At 36.2% G+C, this 25,633-nt stretch overlaps 1 protein-coding gene across 5 annotated transcripts in view; it reads left to right on the top strand.

Moving 5' to 3' along the window:
• LOC147570842 (cullin-4B-like) overlaps nucleotides 1-25,633 on the top strand; it is a 139,327-nt gene that overhangs the window by 67,927 nt on the left and 45,767 nt on the right. For 3 of the 5 annotated variants that reach the window (XM_086696743.1, XM_086696742.1, XM_086696739.1), the window contains 3 exons: nucleotides 14,082-14,167; nucleotides 14,746-14,853; nucleotides 15,985-16,098. In XM_086696743.1, the coding sequence (XP_086552869.1) occupies nucleotides 14,082-14,167; nucleotides 14,746-14,853; nucleotides 15,985-16,098 (308 nt within the window). The remainder of the gene's footprint in view (nucleotides 1-14,081; nucleotides 14,168-14,745; nucleotides 14,854-15,984; nucleotides 16,099-25,633) is intronic. The other 2 variants (XM_086696740.1, XM_086696741.1) reach the window with 2 other exon arrangements.

Genomic DNA, 25,633 nt, shown 5'->3' with positions numbered 1-25,633 from the left:
ATTATGGTTTTTATTTCTGCTGTGTTGGTTGTGATCTCTCTTCTTTCATTCTTGATTTTATTTATTTGGGTTCTTTTCTTTTTCTTCTTGATCAAACTGTCTAGTGGTTTATCAATTTTGTTACTTATGTCATAGAACTAGCTTCTGGTTTCATTGATCTGTTCTACTGAGGGTTTTTTTGCTGTTTTGTTTTGTGTTGTTTGTTGTTAGTTTTTGTTTTTGTTTTTGTTTTTTGTTTTTTTTTGTTTTTTTGTTTTTTTTTGGTTTCGAATGCATTGACTTCTGCTCTGATCTTTATTATTTCCTGTCTTCTGCTGGTTTTGGGTTTTATTTGCTGTTCATTTTCCAGCTCCTTGAGGCGTAAGGTTAGGTTGTGTCTCTGAGATCTTTCTTCCTTCTTTAGGAAGGCCTGGATTGCTGTATACTTTCTCCTTATGACCACCTTTGCTGCCTGCCAGAGGTTTTGGGTTGTGGTATTATCGTTTTCATTGACTTCCATATACTTTTTAATTGCCTCTTTAACTGCTGGGTTAGCCCATTCATTCTTTAGTAGGATGTTCTTCAGTCTCCAAGCATTTGTTACCTTTCCAAATTTTTTTCTTGTGGCTGATTTAGAGTGTCATAGCATTGTGGTCTGAAAATATGCATGGCATGATCTCGGTCTTTTTGTAGTTACTTAGGGTTGATTTTTGTCCTAGTATATGCTCTACCCTGGAGAATGTTCCAAGTGCACTGGAGAAGAATGTATATTCTGTTGCTTTAGGATGAAATGTTCTGAAGTCCATCTGGTCCAGTGTGTCATTCAAAGCCATTGTTTCCTTATTGATGTTTTGATTAGATGTTTTGTCCATTGCTGTGATTGCGGTGTTGAAGTCTCCTCCTGTTCTGGTATTATTATGATGAGTGTCTTTATGTTTGTGATCAGTTAATTTATGTATTTGTGTGTTGCCACATTTGGGGCATAAATGTTTAGAATTGCTAGGTCTTCTTGGTGGATAGGCCCCTTGACTATGATATAATGCCCTTCTGCATCTCTTCATACAGGATTTATTTTAAAGTCTAGATTGTCTGAGAAGTGTGGCTACTCCGGCTTTCTTTTGTTGAACATTAGCATGATAGATGGTTCTCCATCCCCTTATTTTCATTCTGAAGGTGTCTTTAGGTCTAAAGTGGGTCTCTTGTAAACAGCACATAGATGGATCTTGTTTTCTTATCTATTCTTGTATCCCGTGTCTTCTGATTGGAGCATTGAGTGCATTGACGTTTACAGTGACTACTGAAGGATACGAAATTATTGTCATTGTGTTTCTTGTAGAGTTGGAGTTTCTGGTGGTGTTCTCTGGTCCATTCTAGTCTTTGTTGGTTTTGGTCCTTTTTTTTTTTTCATCCTTTCTTCCCTCAGAGAGTCCCCCTTAAAATTTATTGCAGGGATGTTTTAGTGGTCACAAACTGTAATTTTTGTTTGCCTGGGAAACTTTTTCTCTCTCCTTCTATTTTGAATGACAGCCTTGCTGGATAAAGAATTCTTGGCTGCATATTTTTCTGATTCAACACATTGAATATATCCTGCCACTCCTTTCTGGCCTGCCAAGTTTCTGTGGATAGGTTTGCTGCAAACCTGATCTGTCTTCCCTTGTAGTTTAGGGACTTTTTTTTTTTTCCCTTGCTGCTTTCATGATTCTCTCCTTGCCTGAGAGAGAATCTCCTCCTTTGTCTCTCCTTGTGAATTTGACTATGATATGCCTTGTTGAGGGTCATTTTTTGTTGAATCTAATGGGGGTCCTCTGTGCTTTCTGGATTTTGATGTCTGTGTCTTTCCCCAGGTTAGGAAAGTTTTCTGCTATGATTTGCTCACCTAACCCTTCTACCCCTATTTCTCTCTCTTCCTCTTCTGGGACCCGTATGGTTCTGATGTTGTTCCTTTTTAATGAGTCACCAATTTCTCTAATTCTTCAATCGTGCTCTTTTGCCCTAATCTCCCTTTTTTTCTGCTTCATTATTCTCCATAAGTTTGTCATCTGTATCTGTGATTCTGTGTTTTGCGTTGTCCATCCTTGACGCCACAGCATCCATCTGTGATTGCAGCTCAGTTATAGCATTTTTTATTTCATTCTATTTTTTGCTTCTTTTATCTCTGCAGAAAGGATTTCTAATCTGTTTTTGACTCCAGCCAGTATTCTTATTACCGTGATTCTAAATTCTGGTTCAGACATCTTGCTTGTATTGGTTGGTTAAATCCCTGGCTGTCGTTTCTTCGTGCTCTTTCTTTTGGGGTGAATTCCTGCTGAATTCTGTGGTTCAGGTTTTTCAGATGGATGTGTCAATCCTCCCATCAGTTTTCTAGGTGTGCAGAATGGTTTAGTGTTGGTCTGATTGTATTTCATGGAGTCGAGATACACAAAACACTTCCATGCTGTCCCCATTCCTGGTTATATTTTAGTAGGGATTACATTAACTGTATAGATTGCTTTGAAATTTTAACCATGTTTGTTCTCCAGTTCATGAGCATGGAATGTTTTTCAAATTCTTTGTGTCATCCTCCATTTTTTCATCAGAGCTGTGTAGTTTTCAGAGTACAGGTCTTTTACCTCCTTAGGTACAATTATTCGTAGGTGTGTTATGTATGGTTTTGGTGCATTGTAAATGGGATCAATTCTTGGATTTCTTTTTCAGCTCCTTCACTGATGGTGTGGAGGAATGCAGCAGACTTCTGCATGTTTATTTTATATCCTGTGACTTTGCTGAATCGTATATTAGCTCTGCCATTTGGTGGAGACCTTTGGGTTTTCAACATAAAGTATCGTGTTGTCTTCATATAGTGAAAATTTGAATTCTTCCTTGCCAATTTGGATGCCTTTTATTTCTTTCTGTTGTCTTGTTGCTGAAGCTAAGATTTCTGTACTATGTGAAATAGTAATGGTGGGATGGATATCGTTGTGTTTTTCCTAGCTGTACAGCAAAAGTTGGCAGTTTTTCCCCATTGAGGATGATATTAACTGTGGGTCCTTTGTATACAGCCTTTATGATGTTGAAGTATGTTCCACCTGTCACTACTTTGTTGAGGGTTTTTATCACAAAAGAATGCTGTATTTTGTCTAATGGTTTTTCTGCATCTGTTGACAGGATAATATGGTTCTTTTCCTTTCTTCCGTTAATGTGGTGTATCACGTTCGTTGATTTGCAGATATTGAACCAGCCCAGTAATTCGTGTTCAATAACTCTTGTAATGTGCTGTTGGATTTTATTTGGTAACATCCTGTTGAGAATTGTTGCATCCATGTTCATCAGGGATCCTGGCCTGTAATTCTCCTTGATGGTGGGGTCTTTGTCATTTTTGGAACCAAGGTAATGCTGGCTTCAGAGAATGAGTTTAAAAGTTTCCCTTCCATTTCTGTTTCTGTTTTTTGGTTTTGGTTTTCTGGAACAGTTTGAGAAGAGTTGGTATTAAGTCTTCTTTAAATGTCTGGTAGAGTTTCCCTGGGAAGGCATTTGGCCCAGGACTCTTGTTTATTGAGAGATTTTTGATCGCTAATTCACTTTATTTGTTGATTTTGGGTCTGTTAAAAGTTTCTATCTCTTCCTGTTTCAGTTTTGCTAGTTTATGTGTTTCTAGGAATTTTTCCATGTGTTCCAGATTGCCCAGTCCAATGGCATATAATTTTTCATAATATTCTCTTATAATTGTAGTTTTGTGGTGTTGGTTGCGATTTCTCTCTTTTCATTCATGATTTTTTTTATTTGGGTCCTATCTTGTTTCTATTTAAGTGGCTAGGGACTTATCGATTCCGTTAATTCTTTCAGAAAACCAGCTCTTAGTGTCCTTCATCTGTTCTGTGATTCTTTCTGTTTGTTTCTATATTGTTTATATCTGCTCAGATAGTTATTATTTCCCACCTTCTGTTGGCTTTAGGCTTTATTTGCTGCTCCTTTTCTAGCAACTTTAGAAAAGGTTAGGTTGTATCCATGGGACCTTTCTCGCTTCTTGAGATAGACCTGAATGAATTGCAATGTGCTTCCCCGTTACGACTGCCTTGGCGGCATCCCAAATTTTGGATTGTTGTTTTTTCATTTTCACTTCTGTTTCCTTTTTAATTTCCTCTTTAATTTCCTGGTTAACCGAGTCATTCCTTAGTAGGATGATACCTTAAGGTCCAGATAATTGAGGACTTTTCCAAAGTTTTTATTTGGTTGATTTTGAGTTTTATAATGTTGTGGTTTGAAAATATGATATTGCATCTAAGATCTTAATGTTTTGGTACTCGTTGGGGGCTGATTTGTGACCCAGTATGTGGTCCGTTCAGGAGAATGTTCGTATGTGCCTTAAAAAATGTGCGTTTTGATACTTCAGGAAGAAATGTTCTGAATATATTTGTTAAGTCCATTTGGTCCAGTGTGTCATTCAGCGCTGTTATTTCCTAGTTGATAGTTGATTTTCTGCTTGGAAGACTGTGATTTCCTGTTACCCCCAGAGTATGCCTGCAGCATACTAATACCTAAGCTGTGGTGTTTGCCTCTTTTTAGTACCTTCCAACTGTACTTCCACACTGACAGTCTTTTTGGTACTCTAATTCAGATGAAACATACACCGCTCCCTCATTTACCCTCCAGACAGCCACAATACTAGATGTATGGCTTACACTTTTGTTTTATCCCACAGAAGGAGCTCTGTTCCCACAGAAGTTGCATCATGGCATGCTGGCTAGTAGCAGAGGAATTTGGAAAATGTCATGAGTTTTCCTACCCGTTTTTCTGGTCTCTTTATTCTCCACTAACTCATGTGTTGTATCTTCTGTACTGTATAGTTCTTACAAAGGTATCTTGTTTTGAATGTTGTTATGTCCATGTGTCTAATTGGTGGTCTGAATATCCCTAGTCTGTCATCTCTCTGATGTATCTTTAATATTTCAAGTTGTATTTAGATTCAATTTTTGACCCACTGTGTGCTCTGTGCTGGAAGATATTCCAGTGCCATTGGAAAGAATCTATCATCTACTCCTTGATGACTCATCTCTGCATCTTTTGGTTTTGTTGATATATTGCATTCTTTTTTTGTTGTTGTTGTGTATGTGTGTGTGTGTTCTACTTCTTTAGTAGTCTTTTATCGAATTGTTCTATATATTATTGAAAGCAGAGTATTGATGGGTCCCTTTGTAATTTTAGGATTATGTATTTTGTGGCTCTTGGTTATGTGTGTATTTTCATTTTTATATAGTTTTAATGGCTTTGCCTGTTATTAATAGATAATGTTTTCTGTTGCTAGTTGTAATTTTTTATGTAAACTCCGTTCTGTAGGATGTAGTGTAGTTAGTCACCCAAGTTTGCCTATATTATCAGCATGAAATACCTTTTTCCATTATTTCCTTCAACCTACATTTCTTCAGAAAGAGTGTTTTATATACATCATGGATGGATGATTTCTTAAATGCATCTGTCAGTCTCTGCTGTCTGTTGAAGAGTTTATTATACTTACATATACATTATTTATAGCATGGTTTTGAAAATATAAATTGTTGTCAAGTTGGCTAACATACAGTGTGTACAGTGTGCTCTTGGTTTTGGGGGATAGATTCCCTTGGCTCATCACTTACATATAACACCCAGTACTCATCCCAACAAGTGCCCTCCTCGGTGCCCAGCCCATCACCCATTCCCCCCTGGCCATTAACTCTTAGTTTCTTCTCTGTATTTAAGAGTTTCTTACGGTTTGCCTCCCTCCCTTTCTGTTTATAACTATTTTTGCTCTTCCCTTCCCCCCTTGCCCCCCTTCCCCCTTTCAAGTTCCACCTATGAGTGAAAACATCTGGTATCTGTCTTTCTCTGACTGACACATTACACTTAGCATAATACCCTTCAGTTCCATCCTTGTTGCTGCAAAAGGCAGGATTTCATCCTTTCTCGTTGCCAAGTAGTGTGCCATTGTATATATAAACCAAATCTTCTTTGTCCACTCATCAGTTGATGGACATTTAGGCCCTTTCCATAATTTGGCTATTGTTGAAAGAACTGCTGTAAACATTGGAGTACATGTGCCCCTATGAATCAACACTTCTGTATCCTCCAGATTAATTCCTAGTAGTGCTATTGTTGGGTCGTGGTAGTTCTATTTTTAATTGTTTGAGGAACCTCCACACTGTTTTCCAGAGCAGCTGCACCAATTTGCATTACCACCAACAACAGTGCAAGAGGGTTCCTGTTTCTCCACATCCTCACCAGCATTTATAGTTTCCTCATTTGTTCATTTTAGCCACTCTGACCAGCGTGAGGTGGTATCTCTGTGTGGTTTTGATTTGCATTTCCCTGATGATGGGGGACACTAAGCATCTTTTCATGCTTCTGTTGGCCATGTTGGTGTCTTCTTTGAAAAAGTGTCTGGTCATGTCTACTGCCAGTTTCGGCACTGGATTATTTGTTTTTCATGCGTTGAGTTTGGTAAAGTTCCTCATAGATTTTGGATACTAATCTTTTATCCTGTACATCATTTGCAAGCATCTTTTCCCATTCCGTTAGTTGCCTTTTGGTTTTGTTAATTGTTTCCTTTTCGGTGCAGAAACTTTTTATCTTGATGATGTCCCAGTAGTCCTTTTTGCTTTTAATTCCCTTGCCTTTGGAAATGTATGGAGCAAAAAATTGCTGTGGCTGAGGTCAAAGAGCTTGTTGTCTCTAAGGCAAACTCTCTAAGGTTTTGATGGTTTTATTTCTCATATTTAGGTCTTTCAACCATTTTTAGTTTATTTTTGTGTATGATGTAAGAAAGTGGTCCAGTTTCATTCTTCTGCATATTGCTGTCTAGTTCTCCGAGCACCATTTGCTAAAGAACTGTCTTTTTTCCATTGGATACTCTCCCCTGCTTTGTCAAAGGATAGTTGGTCCTACATTTGTAGGTCCACTTCTGGAGTCTCTGTTCTACTCCATTGATCGATGTGTCTGTTTTTGTGCCAATACTGTACTATGTTGATGATTACAGCTTTGTAGTAGAGGCTGAAGTCTGGGATTTTTGTGCCTCCCACTTTGGTTTTCTTTTTTAACATTACTTTGGGTATTTGGAGTTTTTGTGGTTCCGTAAAAGTTTTAGGATTGTTTGTCCTAGCTTTGATAAGAATGCCAGTGTAATTTTGATTGAGATTTCATTGAATGTGTAGATTGCTGTGGGCAGTATTAAAATTTTAACAATATTGTTTTCTTCCAATCCACGAGCATGGAATATTTTTCCATCTCTTTGTGTCTTTTTCAGTTTCCTTTATAGGTTTTCAGTAGTTTTCAGCATACATATTTTTTACATCTTTGGTTAGGCTTATTTTTATGCATCTTATGGATCTTGGTACAATTGTAAATGGGATCAATTTTTTTATTTTTTCTGTCGCTTCATTACTGGCATTGTATAGAAGTGCAAATGATTTCTGTACATTTTTATACCCTGCGATTTTTCTGAATTCATGTATCAGTTCTAGCAGCTTTTTGGTAGAGTCTTCCAGGTTTTCCATGTCGAGTTATCATGTCATCTGCAAAAGTGAAACTTTGACTCCTTTTTCTCCAATTTTGATGCCTTTTATTTCATTTTGTTGTCTGATTGCTGATGCTAGGACTTCCAAAACTATGTTAAACAACAGTAGTGAGAGTGTACATCCATGTACTCCTGATCTCAGGGGAGAAGCTGTCAGTTTTTCCCCACTGTGAGGATGACACTAGTTATGGGGTTTCATATATGGCTTGTATGATGGCTTTTATGATGAAACCCGACTTTCTTGAGGGTTTTTGTTAAGAAAGTATGCTGCATTTGGTCAGATGCTTTTTTTGGATCTATTGGTAAGATCATATGGTTATTATCGTTTCTTTTATTAATGTCATGTGTCACATTGATTGATTGGCAAATGTTGAACGAGTCCTGTAGCCCAGGAATGAATTCCACTTGATCATGGCAAATGATTCTTTTTATATGCTGTTGAATTTGATTTGCTGGTATCTTGTTGAGAATTTTTGCATCTGTGTTCATCAGGGATATTAGCCTGTAGTTTTCCTTTTTTTGTAGGGTCTCTGTCGGGTTGGGGAATAAGGTAATGCTGGCTTCATAGAATGAGTCCAGAAATTTTCCTTCTGTTTCTGTTTTTTGGACACCTTGAGAAGAATAGGTATTAAATGTGCTTTAAATATCTGCTAGATTTCTCCAGGGAAATCATCTGGTCCAGGATTTGTATTTGTTGGGAGGTTTTTGATAACTGATTCAATTTCTTCACTGTTCACATTTTCTACTTCTTCCCGTTTGAGTTTTTGTAGTATGTGGGTGTCTAGGAATTTGTCCATTTCTTCCAGAGTGTCCGGTTTTTTTGGCATATAATTTTTTATAGTATTCTCTGATAACTGCTTGTATTCCTGAGGGGTTGGTTGCGATAAATCCATTTTCATTCATGGTTTTATCTATTTGGATCCTCTCTCTTTTTGAGAGGTCTGGATAGCGGTTTATCAATTTTGTTTTGTTGTGTTTTTAATCTGCTCTTAATTTGGTTAAGAAATTAAGATGATCTGGGGTTTTTGTTTTGTTTTGTTTTGTTTTTGAGTTCTATATTGTTTACTTCTGCTCTGATCTTTATTATTTCTCTTCTTCTGTTGGATTTAGGGTTTCTTTGTTGTTCTGCTTCTAGTTCCCGTATGTGTGCTGTTAGATTTTGTATTTGGGTTTTTATTATTTCTTGAAATAGGTCTGGATTGCGGTGTATTTTCCTCTTAGGACTGCATTGCTACATCCCAAAGCATTTGAACTGTTAATTTTCATTTTCATTTGTTTCCATATTTAAAGATATTTCTTCTTTAAATGTCCATTTGACCCATTCATTCTTTAGCAGGATGTTCTTTAATCTCCACGCATGTGGGGGTTTTTCCAAACTTTATGCTGTGGTTGATTCCAAGTTTCATAGCATTGTGATCTGAAATGTGCTGGTATGATAATCAATTCTCTTATATTTATTGAGGGCCGTTTGTGACCCATTATGTGAACTATCTTGGAGAATGTTCCCTGTGCACTTGAGAAGAACGTATATTCTGCTGCTTTGGGATGAAAAGTTCTGACTGTATCTGTGAAGTACATCTGGTCCAGTGTATCCTTCAGGGCCATTGTTTCTTTATTGATTGTCTGGCTAGATGATCTGTCCCTTGTTGTAAGTGGAGTGTTAAAATCCCCTGCAGTTACCACATTGTTACCAATACGATTGCTTAAGTTTGTGATTAGTTGTTTCATATATTCGTGTGCTTCTGAATTCAGTGCTTAAACATTTATAATTGTCCGTCCTTGACCCCTTAATTATAATATAATGTGTTTCCTCATTTCTTGCTACAATCTTTAGTTAAAACCTAGTTTTTCTGATATAAGTATGATTACTCCAGCTTTCCTTTGTCTTCCAGTAGCATGACAGATGGTTCTCCATCCCCCGCTTTCAATCTGAAGGTGTCCTCAGGTTTAAAATGTAGACCGCAAATAGATGGGTCTTGTAGACCGCAAAAGGATGGGTCTTCTTTTTTTATCCATTCTGATACTTTATGTCTTCTGTTTGGAGCATTTAGTCCATTTACATTAAGTGTTGTTTTTGAAAGATATGGATTTAAAGTCACTGTTATTTGTAGGTTTCATGCTTGTAGTGATGTCTCTATTCCTTTGTGGTCTTTGCACCTTTGCACTCACAGTCCTCTTGTAGGGCTGGTTAATTGGTGATGAACTCCTTCAGTTTTTGTTTGTCTGGGAAAACCTTTATATCTCCCTCTATTCTGAATGACAGGTTTGCTGGATAAAGGGTTTTTGGCTGCATAGTTTTCTTGTTCATCACATTGACTATGTCGTGCCACTCCCTTCTGGGCTAGAAAGTTGTAATAGATAGGTCTGTTGCTACCCTTATGTGTTTATCCTTGTAGGTTAAGGCCCATCTGTTCCTAGCTGCTTTCAGTTTTCTCTCTTTGTTGAATTTTGACAGTTTCACTATAATATGTCCTACAGAAAATTGATTCTTATTCTATCCGAGGGGAGTTTTCTGCACCTCCTGCATTTCAGTGTGTGTCCCCTTCCCCGTATTGGGGAGTTTCTCAGTAATGATTTGTTCAAGCACACCTTCGGCCCCTTTCTCTCTCTCTTCTTCTGGAACTCCTGTGATGCGGTTATCATTATGTTTCATTGAATCACTTAGTTCTCTAATTCTTCCCTGGTGGTTGAGAATTTTTTTTATCTCTGTATTTCTCAGTTTCATCTTTTTCCATAATTTTATCTTCCATTTCACTTATTCTCCCTTTGTCTCTTAGTCACTACCTCTAGATTATTTTGCACCTTATTTACAGCATTTTTAATTCATTATGTCTATTTTTTAGTGCCTTCATCTCTGCAGCAATGGGTGTCTAGTGTCTTCTATGCATTTTTCAAGCCCGGAGATTAATCTTACAATTGTTACTGTAAATTGTTGTTCAATTATATTGTTTATATCTGTTTTGATAAATTGTTTAGCTATCACTTCTTCCTGGAATTTCTTTTGAGGAGAATTCTTCCGTTTCATCATTCGGCTAGTTTTCTGTCTCTTATGTGGTTGAAAAACTTGTTACGTGCTCTGCACTTGTGAGCGCTACGATATTATAGAAGGATTATACCGTGCCGAGAGCCTGGCCCTGCATGACATGTTTTTTGGAGAGTGTTACTTGCTGTCTGTTGTGGTGACTTTAGTTGCTTTGTCTCCCTTCTCACAGTGATGTTTTGGACCTTCCACCAGGTTTTCTTTGCTTTGTTCCTTGAAGTAGCCCTGGAAAGGAAAACAAACAAAAAGAAACATAAAGCAATAACAAACAAAAACAAAAAAGAAACAAAGCAAAAGCATGAAAACAAAGCATAAACAAAAACAAAACACTATAAACACTAGCTGCAACGAAATAACACTAGCTAAACTAAATGGGCAGTGTTGATGGCATAGGCCTTATCCCATACAAAGAGAGAAGTGACAGGGGCAGGAGAAAAGAAAAAATAAACAAAATTGACCAGACAGAGAAATTTAATTATTGCTTGTTAAGGAATCTTGCCAATTTGATGTTTACTTTCTGTGCATTTTGTGTCTTCTGTTTCACAGTTTCTCCCTTATTGTTTCATTTTGTGTTTAACTGAATTCATTTTGTGCTTTGAATTCTTTCTCACACAACGTTTTATCTACATCTTTTATTTTCCTAAGTGTTCTTTTGGAAATAGAAATGAGTATCTTAGGGGCACCTGGGTGGCTCGGTCAGTTAGGTGTACAAGTCTCTTTTGCGCCTCAAGTCATGAACTCTCAACAGTTCACACACTGAGTCCTGTGTGGCTGTCTGTAGAGCCTGCCAGAGATTCTGTCTCTCCCTTTCTTTCTGTCTGTCCCCTCTCTTGCATGGTCCCCGTCTTAAAATAAGTAAATAAACTTTATAAGAAATTAGTATCTTAACCTTACAAAGTGCAGTAGTTCAAATTAACAGGAACTGAGATCTGATATTACCCCAAAATTTTAGTCCTGTATTTTAGTCCTGTATTTATGTTATTACAAAAGTTATCTTCATATATTGCGTGGCCAATATCATATATAGAATATGTATGTATATACATAATATGTAAATATAAATGTAGTATTTGTAATATGTACTTTTATGATATATTTGTATATTTTATGATATGTTTATAAAACTATGTCTCAATATGTAAATGTAGTAAATACATAGTATGAAAATTATTGCAAAAAGCATATATAATATACCATGTAATATATAATAATGTAGAAATGTATATGTAATGTATGTGAAATATGTGTATATGTAATAAATGTAACTCTGTGTGTATGTTATGCATGTGTTTATGCTGTATATAGTACATTATGTACAGTTGTGGATATACTTGTAATGTATATTATGATAAATATTGCTTTCTTCAGTGAATCATGTAGGAAATAGAGGAGTTCCAAACCAAAAATATAATACTGCTGGGTTTATATTTACCTACGTAGCCTCCTTTATCAGAGTTCCTTATTTCTTCTTAGACCTTTGATATACCATCTGTTAAGCTTGAAAAGTCTTCCTTTGTCATTTCTTGTAGGACAGAGCTAGCTGAATCCAGCCCCTCACCATTTTTGGTCTTACTGTCTCTTTCATTTTTGAAATACTTTTTATGAATATAGATTTTGTATTTGAGGTTTTTCCCTTCTATTAGTTATATTGTCCCACTGTCCCTGTTTTTTGGAGATCTCAGTAATATTATTGAGTGGTCTTTTATGAACAAATCATGTTTATCTAGGTGTTTTGAAAATTGTCTTTAGACATTTTTATTATAATGTGGTGCAGTGTAGAACTGCTTGAATTTAACCTATTTGGAGTAAATTCAGCTTCTTGCATGTGTAGGTTATTGTGTGCCATGTAATATGTGAAGTATTATTTCTTCCCATTTGTCACTATTTTATCTCTGAGATTCGTTAATTATACATTGGCACACTTAACCCATGTCCGGAGGTGTTACAGTTTCTGCTTATTTTTCTTCATTGTTTTTCTTTGTGATTGTCACATTGGATGCTTTTATTTGATTGGTTTTCATGATTATGTATAAGAGAGTGGGTGTAAAGTCATTTTTGTAAGCCTAATGTCTACACTCCCTCCCAAAGAGTTTCTGTTAATTTCTTTTTCTTATAAATTGCCATATTTCCGTACTTTCTACAGCTGTCTTACAGCTGTTGTTAAAAATGGCAATTTTCCATTTAAATAAAAATAGTATTCCTTTTTTGTGATATCTCTGAAGTATCTATTACTGTAGTTTAGACCAGTGCTAGTTATTTTATATTTTACTAATAAATGGTAACTCTAGAAAGAAGATATTCTCTCTACCCAGCCTTTGTTGTTGCCTCTTGTGAGCTGAAGCTGTCCGCTTGTTTTGTGATTTTCCTACCATTTTTTTCAGAGTATATTTTCTCTGGTGTGTGGTAATGAAGGCTCCTTTGAATTATCTCAGTAGGTACTGGTAACTGACAGATTTTCTGAAACCCTTGAAAAGAGAAAAATACACACACATACAGACACAGATAGGATAAGGAGAAAGAAAAAAGAAGGAAAAAGAAAAGCTTACATTGGTCTTTTAAAATTGGTTCTGTGTTAGGTAATTTTTTTTTTTTACTCTCAGTTACGATAATGTTTTCTTACTGGCTTTTCTGTTTTGCTTTCACTGAGCCTGAATTTAAAGAGGTGATAATGTAAGGTTTTGACCCAATTTTTTCTTAACATGCTTTCTGACTTGGGCTTATGAGTGACCTTACTAGGCCATCCTAGTGAGCCTACTAGATTTCCCTAACTTGCCTGTGCTTTTCATGTTTCTTATTCCTGAATATTCCACTTTCTGGCTTTACCTCCTAGTCTGTCGGCATGTATAATTTTTGCCCCAACGGTTATTTGTGTTTCAGACAGGAAAAGTGTACTTATTTGTCTGTGAATGTTTTTGGCAAGCTTTCTTTTTATTTTTTTTTAATTTTTTTTTTCCCAACGTTTGTTTATTTTTGGGACAGAGAGAGACAGAGCATGAATGGGGGAGGGGCGGAGAGAGAGGGAGACACAGAATCGGAAACAGGCTCCAGGCTCTGAGCCATCAGCTCAGAGCCTGACGCGGGGCTCGAACTCACGGACCGCGAGATCGTGACCTGGCTGAGGTCGGACGCTTAACCGACTGCGCCACCCAGGCGCCCCTTGGCAAGCTTTCTTTGTATGGATGTTCACACTGATAAGAGTTGAGTCAGTTACTCTAGGTTACCTAAATCCAGTCCAAACATGATTCCTTGGGAACCAGGAACTCCCTGTAGAAGCACAAACAGTCATGTACAGGATTTCTTTTGAACAGGAAAATGGGTAAAATTTGACTGAGGTAAATTAGCACATGTACTATATTCTGGTTAAATATTCACTTGGTTGATAAGAACCTTTGGCTATCTCTTAGAACTTTGATGAGGCATATTCTTGACACTTTCACAAGATTTATCAGTGTTTATTTCAGGGAAAAGGACTCTTGTAGTTCCCTGCTTGGTGGTGTTCTCCAATGCCACCTATAATTGGTTGTTTTAAATATTTTACAGAATGTGGAACTGCTTTCACTAATAAACTTCAAGGAATGTTTAAAGATATGGAGCTTTCCAAAGATATCATGATTCAGTTAAAACAGGTATTCCTAGCCTAAAAGATTTTTTAATGTAGTATAAAGTTCTTGAATGGTTTGGTTCCCTTAAGATTTATACTTACGTTAGAGACCTATTAAAGGAAGTTTAAGTAAGACTCCACTTTTTTGTGTTTTTTGAAAGAAAGTTCATACTTTTATAACCTTCCCACCACATATTTAAAGAACTATATACAACATATTTTGAGTAACCATTTTTATTTTTTTTTACTCTTACTTGGCTTTCCATTGCTTTGCTGTGTACATTTTAGGTTCAGTATTTGTGACTCTGTGTGTATCTTTTTCATAATTTTCTTCAGATCGTTTGAGGTAAGATGGATTTTTTAAAAAAATACAGTGGAAGCTTAATTCTATGTTTAATTAATTGAGGCAACCAGACTGCACGTTCTTGGTTCTTTTCAAGCATTTTATTAAAATAAAATGTCTGTTTCATTTAAATGCAGGTTGTGTTTTCAATGAGTAATTTATTATTCAGATTAATTTTAGTAATGCATTTCTAACATAGAGTTATAGCTATGTAAGAGTTTTAAAATTCTAACATTCATTACATCACTACGTTTTTGCAGTATATGAAGAACCAAAATATACCAGGAAACATTGATTTAACTGTGAACATTCTGACGATGAGTTTTTGGCCAGCCTACATCCCTAAGGAGATCCACTTACCCCCGGATGTAAGAAATTCACTGTTTACATTATTATATTATATAGTAGATTAATTTTCATGTACCTTTTAATCTTTTTTAATTTTTTTGTAAAAATTTTTAATGTTTATTATCTTTGAGAGAGAGACAGAGACAGAGGCAGAGCATGAGTAGGGGAGGGGCAGAGAGAGAGACACAGAATCCGAAGCAGGCTCCAGGCTCTGAGCTGTCAGCACAGAGCCCAATGCTTGGCTCGACCTCACGAACCATGAGATCAGGACCCTGGCCAAAGTCGACACTTAACTGACTGAGACACCCAGGCACCCCGGCCTTTAATCTTTAATAAGTCTTTAGGCCATACTGTACGTTCATATAAACGTCTCCTTACTGTTCTCTGTTTTGAAATGTAGTCATACAGTTTTTTAGGGGGGCACACAGGTAAAATAGTTCAGTGTTAAATAATTCAGTAGTATAAATAGTCTTTTTCATAGTTTAAATAGTCTGTCTTTTTCATGTAGTCAGTTGTAGATTTTGAATCGACCAGCCTGGCTTCCTTTTGCTTTTATGCTTTGCATTTACTGGTATTGACTTCTATTTCTCTTACTGTGTATCAGTAAAGACTCTTACTCATGTATCACATAAACACATGGTAGAAAAAGTCATCAACAAATCACTCAGTATCTATTGATTGCTCCACTTAGTAATCATGGAAACCCCTCTCCAGCTGCTACCGGTTTTTAGCTTTCTTACCATACAGCTTTGGTTTTAGCTGTCTCTTTTCCATAAATCAATTACCCATCCTGTTGGTTGTTCCTCTTACCGGGACCTGGTGGCAACTCAGTTGCCATTACCTTTACTTTCTTTCTCCATGGATTTATTTAATTTGTACAGTTGTATTGCCATCTTGGTGGATTTCCTGAAGAGCATATGTAAGTTACCGAATGCACTATGTTGAACTAGAAGAATCAACAGAGGTTGTTTCCTTGTTTCAGAAGTCTTTTTCGCCCCCACCCAGTCTTTTCTCCACAGAAATGTGTTACATATCCTTGGGGAAACCATGCATGGTCATGACATATGTTTTTAAATATAATATTCTAGGGCTGCAAGTAGGACTTTAATTGGTATACAGTATATCAATTTTTCTTTATTTCTTTCCTCCAGATGGAAAGACTTCAGAAAAATTTCCAGAATTTCTACTTAAGCAAACACAGTGGCCGGAAACTTCAGTGGCAGTCCACTCTTGGACGTTGTGTTCTTAGAGCTGAATTTAAAAAGGCAAGCAAATGATCTTTAAGATAGCATTTTACTTAGACTTGTAAGTTATAACAATTTTACCTTGATAAAGAATATTTACTTTAAATTTTATTTATTTTGAGAGAGAGAGACAGAGAGAGAGAGAGAAAGACAGAGAGAGAGAGAGAGAGAGAGAGAGAGAGAGAGAGAGAGAGAGCACGAATGGGAAGAGGGGCAGAGGATAAGAGGAGGAGAGAGAATCCCAAGCAGGCTCTTTGCTTTCAATGCAGAGCTAGATGTGGGTCTCTGTCCTACAAACAGTGAGATCATGAGTCAGATGACACTTAACCAACCGAACCACCCATGGTCCCTGATAAAATATATTTTTAATATATACTTTATGGAGAAAGCTCATTTGTTGAATAATGGTGCGTTTATGTATTAGGAGTATGCTGACAGATCAATCATTTGTGTATAAGTGAATTTTTAAAACATAGTACTTGCCATTTTTATCTCTGTGATACCAGTGCACATTGTTTGATCTCTGATGTCTCAAAATCCCAATCAGTCATCATTAGAGCCCTGGGATGTTAACCACCCAGGACTCACATAGCTAATGGAACCATGCACTGAGTTTGAGGCAATGGTGTGATGTTGTTATGACATAGTTGAGTGAACTGTTTTATTAAAACTATTTCTCAAGATTAAAAAAAAAAAAAAGATCAGTACAAAAGCTCCTGGGTTGTGTGGAATGGAGAAACACAGTAACATTCTGATGCAATGGCATAAATGAAGCACAGAAGAAAAATGTAGACTGATATCCCAGAGATCATTTCTTGATGTCTAGTGTGTAAGGAGCTGTATATAATAGGCGATGAACTCCCTTTGTGTCTAGTGGCATCCATTGTTGGAACTTCTGAAATAATGACAGAGGAATTGGCTGGATGTCTCCTCGTATCCAGCACCTTTGACTCTTACCCTGTGTTGTAGGTTGAAAATTGGGCCCCAAAGATAAGTCCGTAAACTGACTATGCTTTGGAACTAACGTTTCTATATTGTGAAGAAGGTTTTTGCAGATGTGATGAAAGACCTTGAGATGAGGAACTCATCCTGGATTATATGATGGGCCCTAAATTCCATATCAACTTTCCTTATGAGAGAGAGGCTTGGCAAGCTTATACACAGAAATCCACATACAGGGTGCCCGCCCCTTTGCCCCGCCCCACCCCCCCCCCCCCCCGAGACAGAGAGACAGAGAAAAGAGAAAGATAAGGGTGATGTAAAGATAGAACCTGAGGCTAGAAGATACTCTGAACCCTCTGAAGAGACTAGAGTCCTGCTACACCTTGATTCTTCCCCAAGGATGCTGATGTGAATTTCTGGCCTTCACACTTGGAGAGAATACATATTTGTGTCTTTTTAAACCACGATGTGTGTGGTAAGTTGTTACAGCAGCCACAAGAAGTTATACATCCTCATATGCACTTTACTGTGTGACTTAGTTTTTTCATAGATGCCCCAGGCACTGACAATCTATACATAAGTGTGTCCAACATGTTTTAGTCAGCATTCAAAGAAGAGACTGAACCTGTTCCTTAGTGTCGAACTTCAGTATGGCGCCTCAGTGATCCAAGTATTAATGGATGAGAAAAGAGGTTTTGTTTTTAATTCTGCCTCTGCCAGTTTGGGGGTGGCCTTGCTGAAAGGTAATAACTAAAGTTTGATACGAGCAGAGGGAAAGAAAAACATGTTTATGTTTATGTTCCCGAAGCAATGACAATTAGATGCTTCTGGTTCTCTAGAATAACGTGAGATTCACTTGATTCCCCCAAGGTAAAGTTGGGCCGAAATGATTTAAATCCTCAGGCTACACCTGAGTATTTAATATTACTGGAGGAATTGAAGCAAGATAATAACTAATCATAACTAATTTTTCATGTATATGTGTGAATTCTTTATTACTTTTGGCCCTTAACACACGTGGAAAACTCAGTATATGCCAGTAGAACAAGTCAAATAGTACAGAGTTGTAGTTAAAAATAAAAAATAATCTCAGTCCTTTCACTTCAGAATCCTGAAATGAATAAACAAGTTTATATACAACCATGTTGTTTTATGTGACTTTGCAAACATGTAACACTTAGTTTTGTCTCATTTTACTGATTATTTACCGAGATTACTAGTGTACATGTCACGCTGCTACTTCTTTTTATCCCTCTAATGGATTCATCATGAGCATCTATGCTAATTAAACTATGAAGATACCATTTTTAATTGTTCTCTCTTATAATTCTTCTTAATATTTCAAATGATCTTCAGGGGTAGAAATCCCCAATTAGAGAACAGTAAGCGTTGTTTGTAATACAGTTGAAAAGGGAATCATGAAAGACTATATTTTCCTGAGTGTTTAAATGCCGATAATACCAGACAGAAACCGTTTTCTTGTGATTAGGCATGTATGTTTTGGCTTTGATTTTTGAGAGTGCACATTTTCTATTTCTTTTGAAGGTGACTTATTTTGAGAGAGATGGAGGAGAGAACAAGCAGGGGAGGGGCAGAGGGAGAGGGCAAGGGAGAGGGAGGGGGCGGGGAAGAGGATCTAAAGTGGGTTCTGTGGTGACAGCAGAGAGCCCAGTGCTGGGCTCACACTGATGTGCCACGGTGATGACTTCAGCATAAATCCGATGCCTGACTGTCTGAGCTACCCGGGCAATCCTGAGAAAGCATATTTTCAAAACAGCTCCTCTTTTCATGAGAAAGATTCTTTTTTAGAGAGAGGACAGAGAGAGAGTCAGAGACAGAGAGAGAAAGAGCAAGAAGGAGAAGGGCAGACAGAGAAGGAGGGAAAGAATCTTAAGCAGGCTCCATGCCCAGCAAAGAGCCTTATGTGGAGACTCATCTCCTAACCAACCTTGTGATCATGACCTGAGCCAAAATCAATAGTCGGATTCTTAATTGACTAGGCTACCCAGGTGCACCTCACCCCCTATTAAAAAAGATTCTAACGTAGACAACGCATACATTCTCTCTAGTTGAACAGGGTTAGATTCCTAGCAAAATTGAACAGAAGGTACAGGGTCCCTCGTTATGAACAACTCCAACCAGAGCAGTACATTTATTACAGTTGTTAGTATTCCATTGATGCATAATTATCTCTGAAATCCCATAGATTATTTTAGTGTTCAAGGCTGGCATTTTATGGGTTTGGACAAGGTATTATGACATGCATTATATAGACTAGTTTCAAGTCCCTAAAATTCCTCAGTGTTCCACTTGAATTCCACATGTATTTTTACTTTATAATTTTGTGAGTACATTATTTTTTTCAGAAGAGTTACATTTTCCCAGTAAAAAATGTAAATAATGGTTTTGTTCTGTTTTTGTTTTTGTCTTACATAGAAAATTACACACATTTGACTCTTTACTAGGAAAATACCTTTCATCACTGTAGAGCATTTTACATAATATTCTAATGATGTAACAGAATCAGCTCTTCTTAATTACTTTGGAAGTTCATGTAATCTTAACCAAATTTGTGAACTATATTGGTATCAATAAAACCTTAACATTTTTTTTTAAGTTCATCTGAAAGAATATGTATGAGTCGTAAACAGCGAAATTCTAAGAGCAATATGGAAAGTAGTTCTAGAGCCTATTTTTCATTACCATGATATAAATAATGTCCCTTGGAATATAGTAAATACTATTCATTTTTTCTAGAAATTTCCTATAGAATTATTCATTGCACCATATCACTGTTGGCTCCAAGTACTTTTTTTTTTTCCAAAAATTTCTGAAGATGCCTTTCTCTAACATTTTGATTTGGGTTCCTAAGATTAAATCAAGTTACGATTGAGCTTTTTTTTTTTTTTTTTTTCTTTTAAAACAATGAGAAATTAGAAGCTCTCAATAGGAAGCCATATTTGATAGGAGAAAAGAAGAATAGAGAAAATGAAGTATTTGAAAGAAAGATTAACAAAGAAGCAGTTGAATAAAAAATGTTCAGAATTGAATATGATTTATACATTGAAAAAGATTTACTCTGGTATTTTACTTTAAAAAAAAAAAAGATAAACTAGACCGCATCAAAATACATTGTCATGAAATCTTAGATAAGAGACAAAGAAAAATTTGTAAAGCCTTGAGAGAGTGAGAAACTAAAACTCATAGAATGTATGACTGGAGGCTGCAAGGCATCTGATTGCTCAGTAGCAGGAACTTGAATATGATTACATTGTCTTCAATTCTCTAAGGAAAATGATGTCCAGGTGCAATTTATGTGCTTAAGAAAATAATTATTCAGATATATACCTGAAACTGTCCTATATCAGGCACAAAAAGTCATAAAAATATAATTTCCATCTATTCTCTCTCTGGGAACTTTAGGAAATGTACTGCATCATAATGACCGATTATAAGACAGATGTCATAATACAGGAATGGACGTCCATCTGTGGAAACACAAAGGGAATCCATAGGGAGCCGATGTTCAGAGGGTGTTGGAAAGATCGCCTTCTAAAAGATTAAATAAATTCAGTTATGGCACTGTAGATAAAATGCAAATAACTTTCTGCATGGTTAGAGCTTTGTGAACACATTTTGCTTAGACTAGATCAAAGAATAAGTCTTAAGACTTAAATGATGTCTGTATACCTAGAGTATTACCTGTGTGGAATTAGTTACATTTTATATTTCAGAAGCAAGGATTTAGATTGTGATTATGGAGATGTTCCAGAATTTTAAGATTTCTGATTCTTATTGTTCTCCTGGAGACTGTTATCAAGGAGAAATAATTTTCATTGGAAAGTATTTGTTTCTCTCCCTGTCTCGGTGTAGGGCAGAGGTTGTTGCATATATAAGTCGTCGCATTACCTTCTTCAAAGTTTCATCCCAAGATAAGCAAGGGTTGGGATGAAAGGGAACTAGTGCAGTTTTTGATGGAACTCATACTTAGTATATCCATATCTGTGGAAATCTGCATTCAGTATAACGTGAATAATACATGATATTATTAATATATAATAATATGAAGATAGGTTATTAAAAATTGTTTCTACATCGTGGTTTGTTTGAATACATTTGAAAGGAAATAGTACCTTTCTTGAAAGCTTGATGATGCGTTGATATATGGAAAAGAAAAAACAATGAAAGCACATAAAATAAACATATAAAAAAGTTTAATCAGTATTTAGCAGTAAATGCAAATTATAGTTATAATCAGTTACAATCATGATCCTGACACATAATCACCATATGTTATTTTTTCAGCCATAAATATAATTTACCTGTTTCAATATATATTTACGTAGCTGTATAACTTTGAAATTTCATCATTTTCTTTGAGAGTGGTTTCTAAATTGTGTAAGATTCACGTGCCACAAAAGCTGGCTCTATTCCTGCTTTGGACCAAAGTCTGAAGACCATGGAAAAACATTAGACAGAAAGATACCACTGGAGAATGGGGGATAAAAGGGAATGGAGAAGACCGAGGTAACAAAAAGTAAAGGCCTTTGGGGCTTCTGGGTGGCTCAGTTGGTTAAACGCCTGACTTTGGCTCAGGTCATGATCTCACAGTTTGTGAGTTCAAACCCCACGTTGGGCTCTGTGGTGACAGCTCAAAGCCTGGAGCCTGCTTCCGATTCTCTGTCTCTGTCTGTGCCCCTCCCCCTCTTGCGCATGCACTTGCTCTCTCTCAAAAATTATAAAACATAAAAAATTGTTTAACATAGAGGGCTTAAAGTTGGAGGAATGGAAATATCTGAATTTGAAGCAGGAAGAAAAGAAAATTGGTGGGGAAAAATGGAGGAAATCAAGATATAATAAATAAGCTGGCCGTTGAAACCAGTTAAAGTTTATAGTCTGACATCTAACTGTAGAGTTAAATGTTGACTATGGGCTTCTCCTTTGTGGCTTTTATTATGTTGAGGTATGTTCCCCCTCAGCCCACTTTGTTAAAAGTTCTGTCAGGAATGGATGTTAACTACTTTCAAGTGCTTTCTTTTTTTTCCCCCCCAACTGTTAGAGATGATCATGTGATTTGCATCTTTGATTCTGTTAATGTGATGTGTGACACTGATCGATTTCCATATGTTGACTCCTCTTTGCAATCCAGGGATGAATCCTAAATCTTTTTAAGAAGCTGTTAAAAATTCAGTTACCTGGTATTTAGCTGAGAAATTTTGCACATATATTCAAGGGCTATTGGCCTGTAACTTTCTTGTTATTATAAAGGTAATAACGTTGGCCTAGTGAAATGAGTTTGGTAATGTTTCCTCATCTTCAGTTCTTTTGAGAAGATGAGAGTTTGAGTTTGAGAAGTTTGAGAATAATTGGCACTAATTCTTTGGGTAGTTTTCCTCTTGTGAAGTCGTTCGGTTTTGGATTTTCTTTGTAGATAGGTTTTTGGTTACCTATTCACTGTCCTTACCACTAGTTCGGTCTGTTCAAGTTTTTGTTGCTTTATGTTTCTTTGATGGTAAGCTGTATGTTTCTAGAAATTCAGTTGATTCTTACAGGTCGTCCAATGTCTTGGTGTATGATTGTTCATAGATGTCTCTGTGATTCTTTGTATTTCTGTGGTATCTGTTGCAGTGTCTTCTCTATAATTTTGTGTTCTCTCTCTTTCTTTGTTAGTGTATAAGAGGTTTGTCACTTTTACTTTTTCAAAGAACCAGCTTTTTGTTTTGCTGATGTTACTTAATTTTTTTTTTTCATTCTCTTTCATGTGTTTCTGCTCTGATATCCATTATATCCTGCTAACTTGGTCTTAGTTTTGGTTTTTCTGCTTTCTTCCAGTGTAATATTAGGTTAAGTTGAGATCCTACTTTTTCTTAATGTAGACATTTATGGCCATTAAGTTCCCTCTAACTTCTGTTTTAGGTACAGCCCTTTTAGTTTTGTTACATTTGTTTCCACTATCATTTGTCTCAAGTCATTTAAAAATGTCTCTCTCCTTTTTAGTTTGTAATCCATTAGTTAGGCAGGGTTGTGTCATTCAACTCCCATGTATTTGTGAATTTTTCTTTTGCCACTGATTTCTAATTTGATACCATTGTGGTCAGAAAAGAGACTTGATATAATTTGTGTCTTTTTGCAGTTTTAGAATTATTTTTATGGCATGCATGATCGGTCCTAGAAAAGATTCTTTGTATGCTTAACTCAGTAGTTTTGTTTTTTTTGTTTTGTTTTGTTTTTCAAATCTGTCTCCTAATTGATTTTCTGTCTGGATGAACTCTCTGTTTTGGAAACAGTGTATGAAAAGAAAGTTCTTAACTATTACTGTGTTGTACTTATTTCTCCTTTTAGTTCTGTCACTATTTGCTTAATAGACTTAGATGTTCCAATGTTGACTGCATATATATTTTAAACTGTTACATTCTTGACTGATTGGCCCATCGTTGTATAGCATTTTGTCTCTCTGTCCATTTTTGGCCTAACGTGTATTTTGTCTAAAATAAATAGAGCTACCCTGCTTTCTTTTGGTCACCATTTGCTTGAAATATGTTTTTATGTCTTTTATCTCTCATTCTGTATATGCTCTGAAAGCTAAAATGTATTTTGGTATCCAGCATATCATTGGATCTTATTTTTTCGCCTCTCTGTTATTATTGATTATACATTGTATTGATTATATTGTTTATATATTGATTATAATTATTGCTAGTTTGGAGACTTAGTTTTTTAAGTAAGTGTAAAGTAATTAGTGATTGATAAGGACTTATTATTGCCATTTTATTGTTTTCCAAATGTTTTACACATCTTTCATTCTTTACTTTCCTTCTTGCATGCCCTTTGTGTTTGATAAAGTCTTTTAGTGGTGCTTTCATTCCTTATCCTAATGCCTTATCTATCTGCTACATATTTTTCCTTGGTGGTCACCATGTGGTGTTTAACACTGTGTATTAAACTGATAACATATTGATAGCATACGGTAATTTTATACTTTTAGGTCTCTCCCCTCACATTTGGATTATTAATAGGTACAATTTACATGTGTATTCAATGGAACAAATTAATACATCTTTATTATTTTTAATATTCAGGTTTGTGAACTTTGTTTTAGAATGTTAAATTAAGCACTGTCATTACAATAGTAGAGGATTTTCTTTGGTAAAGTAGTTTCAATTACCAGGACATATCGTAAATTCTTACATTTTTATGGTATGAATTGGCATGGTTTTATTTGGGATTGAAGAACACCATTTAGAATTTCTTTTTTTTTCAACGTTTATTTATTTTTGGGACAGAGAGAGACAGAGCATGAACGGGGAAGGGGCAGAGAGAGAGGGAGACACAGAATCGGAAACAGGCTCCAGGCTCTGTGCCGTCAGCCCAGAGCCTGACGCGGGGCTCGAACTCACGGACCGCGAGATCGTGACCTGGCTGAAGTCGGACGCTTAACCGACTGCGCCACCCAGGCGCCCCTAGAATTTCATATAACGTAGATCCAGTGGTGATGAACCACTTCTGCTTTTGTTCAGGAAGATCTTTATGTCCTCCTTATTAAAAGGAATAACTTTGCTAATAATAGCATTTTGGTTGAAAGTTTATTTCAGTACTTTGTGTATATCATGCCACTCTCTCCTGGCTTGCAAAATTTTGGTGAGAATTCTCGTATTCCTTTTTGGGCTCATTTAGATATTATGAGTTATTTTTCTCTTGTTGGTTTCAAAAGTCTCTTTATTTTTGAAATTTGATAATGTAACTCTAATGAATCTTACTATAGTCCTTAAAAGGTTCAACCTATTTGGGATGCTTTGGGTCTGGATGTACAGATCTCTTGCACAGGGTAGGAAGTTTTCAGCTCGTATTACTTAAATATACTTTCTGTCCCCGTGTCTTTCTCCTCTCTTTCTGGGATTCCTATAATCCTAGATCATTGATTCTTTATTCTGTGTGATGAGATGGCTGTTGAAGCTCTAATCTGAATAATTCAATCAGTCATTGTGTTATTCCACTGGAGAGTTTGTTTTCTCTCTTTAATGCTTTCTATATTTTTGTGGAACATATGTGTTTCATGTGTTGTTTTCTTAATTTTCTTTTGTTGTCTTGCAGGATGTTTTTGTAGTTCAGTGAACTTCTCTAATAGTGCAGGATTATTCTGAATTCTTTGTCTTAGAGTTCATTTCTTTCACATCAGTTATTGGAGCTTTGTTTAGTAGCCTTTCATGGTGTAATGTTCACTGTATTATTCATAATTCTTGATTCCTTGAATTACTGTCTACACATTTGAGTAAGCAGTTTCCTCTTACAGACTCCACCGGTTTGTTTTGGCATGGGAAGACCCTCAGCTTTGGCATGGGAAGACCAGGCAGCTCAGCTAGGTGTACTGAAAACTTCAGCTGTTAGCATATATGGGCAAAAAGGCTCAGTATTGGGAAATTAGTAGGACACGGACCGTGCTCTGAGAATGATGGGAATGTATAGTGGTGCACACCATGGAAAACATTATGAGATCATAGAGTATTTTTTTCTTTTTTTAATTAAAAATTTTTTAATTATTTTTTTTAATTTTTAAATTTTCCTTAAATCGAAGTAAGTTAACCTATAATGTAATAATGATTTCAGGAGTAGAATT

The sequence above is a fragment of the Puma concolor genome, unplaced genomic scaffold, assembly GCF_028749965.1.
Source record: "Puma concolor isolate L17-30 unplaced genomic scaffold, mPumCon1.1.hap2 unalloc_scaffold_8, whole genome shotgun sequence".
NCBI lineage: Eukaryota > Metazoa > Chordata > Mammalia > Carnivora > Felidae > Puma > Puma concolor.
Note: the sequence above shows the minus strand (reverse complement) of the source record. Positions and strands in the feature narration are given on the sequence as shown.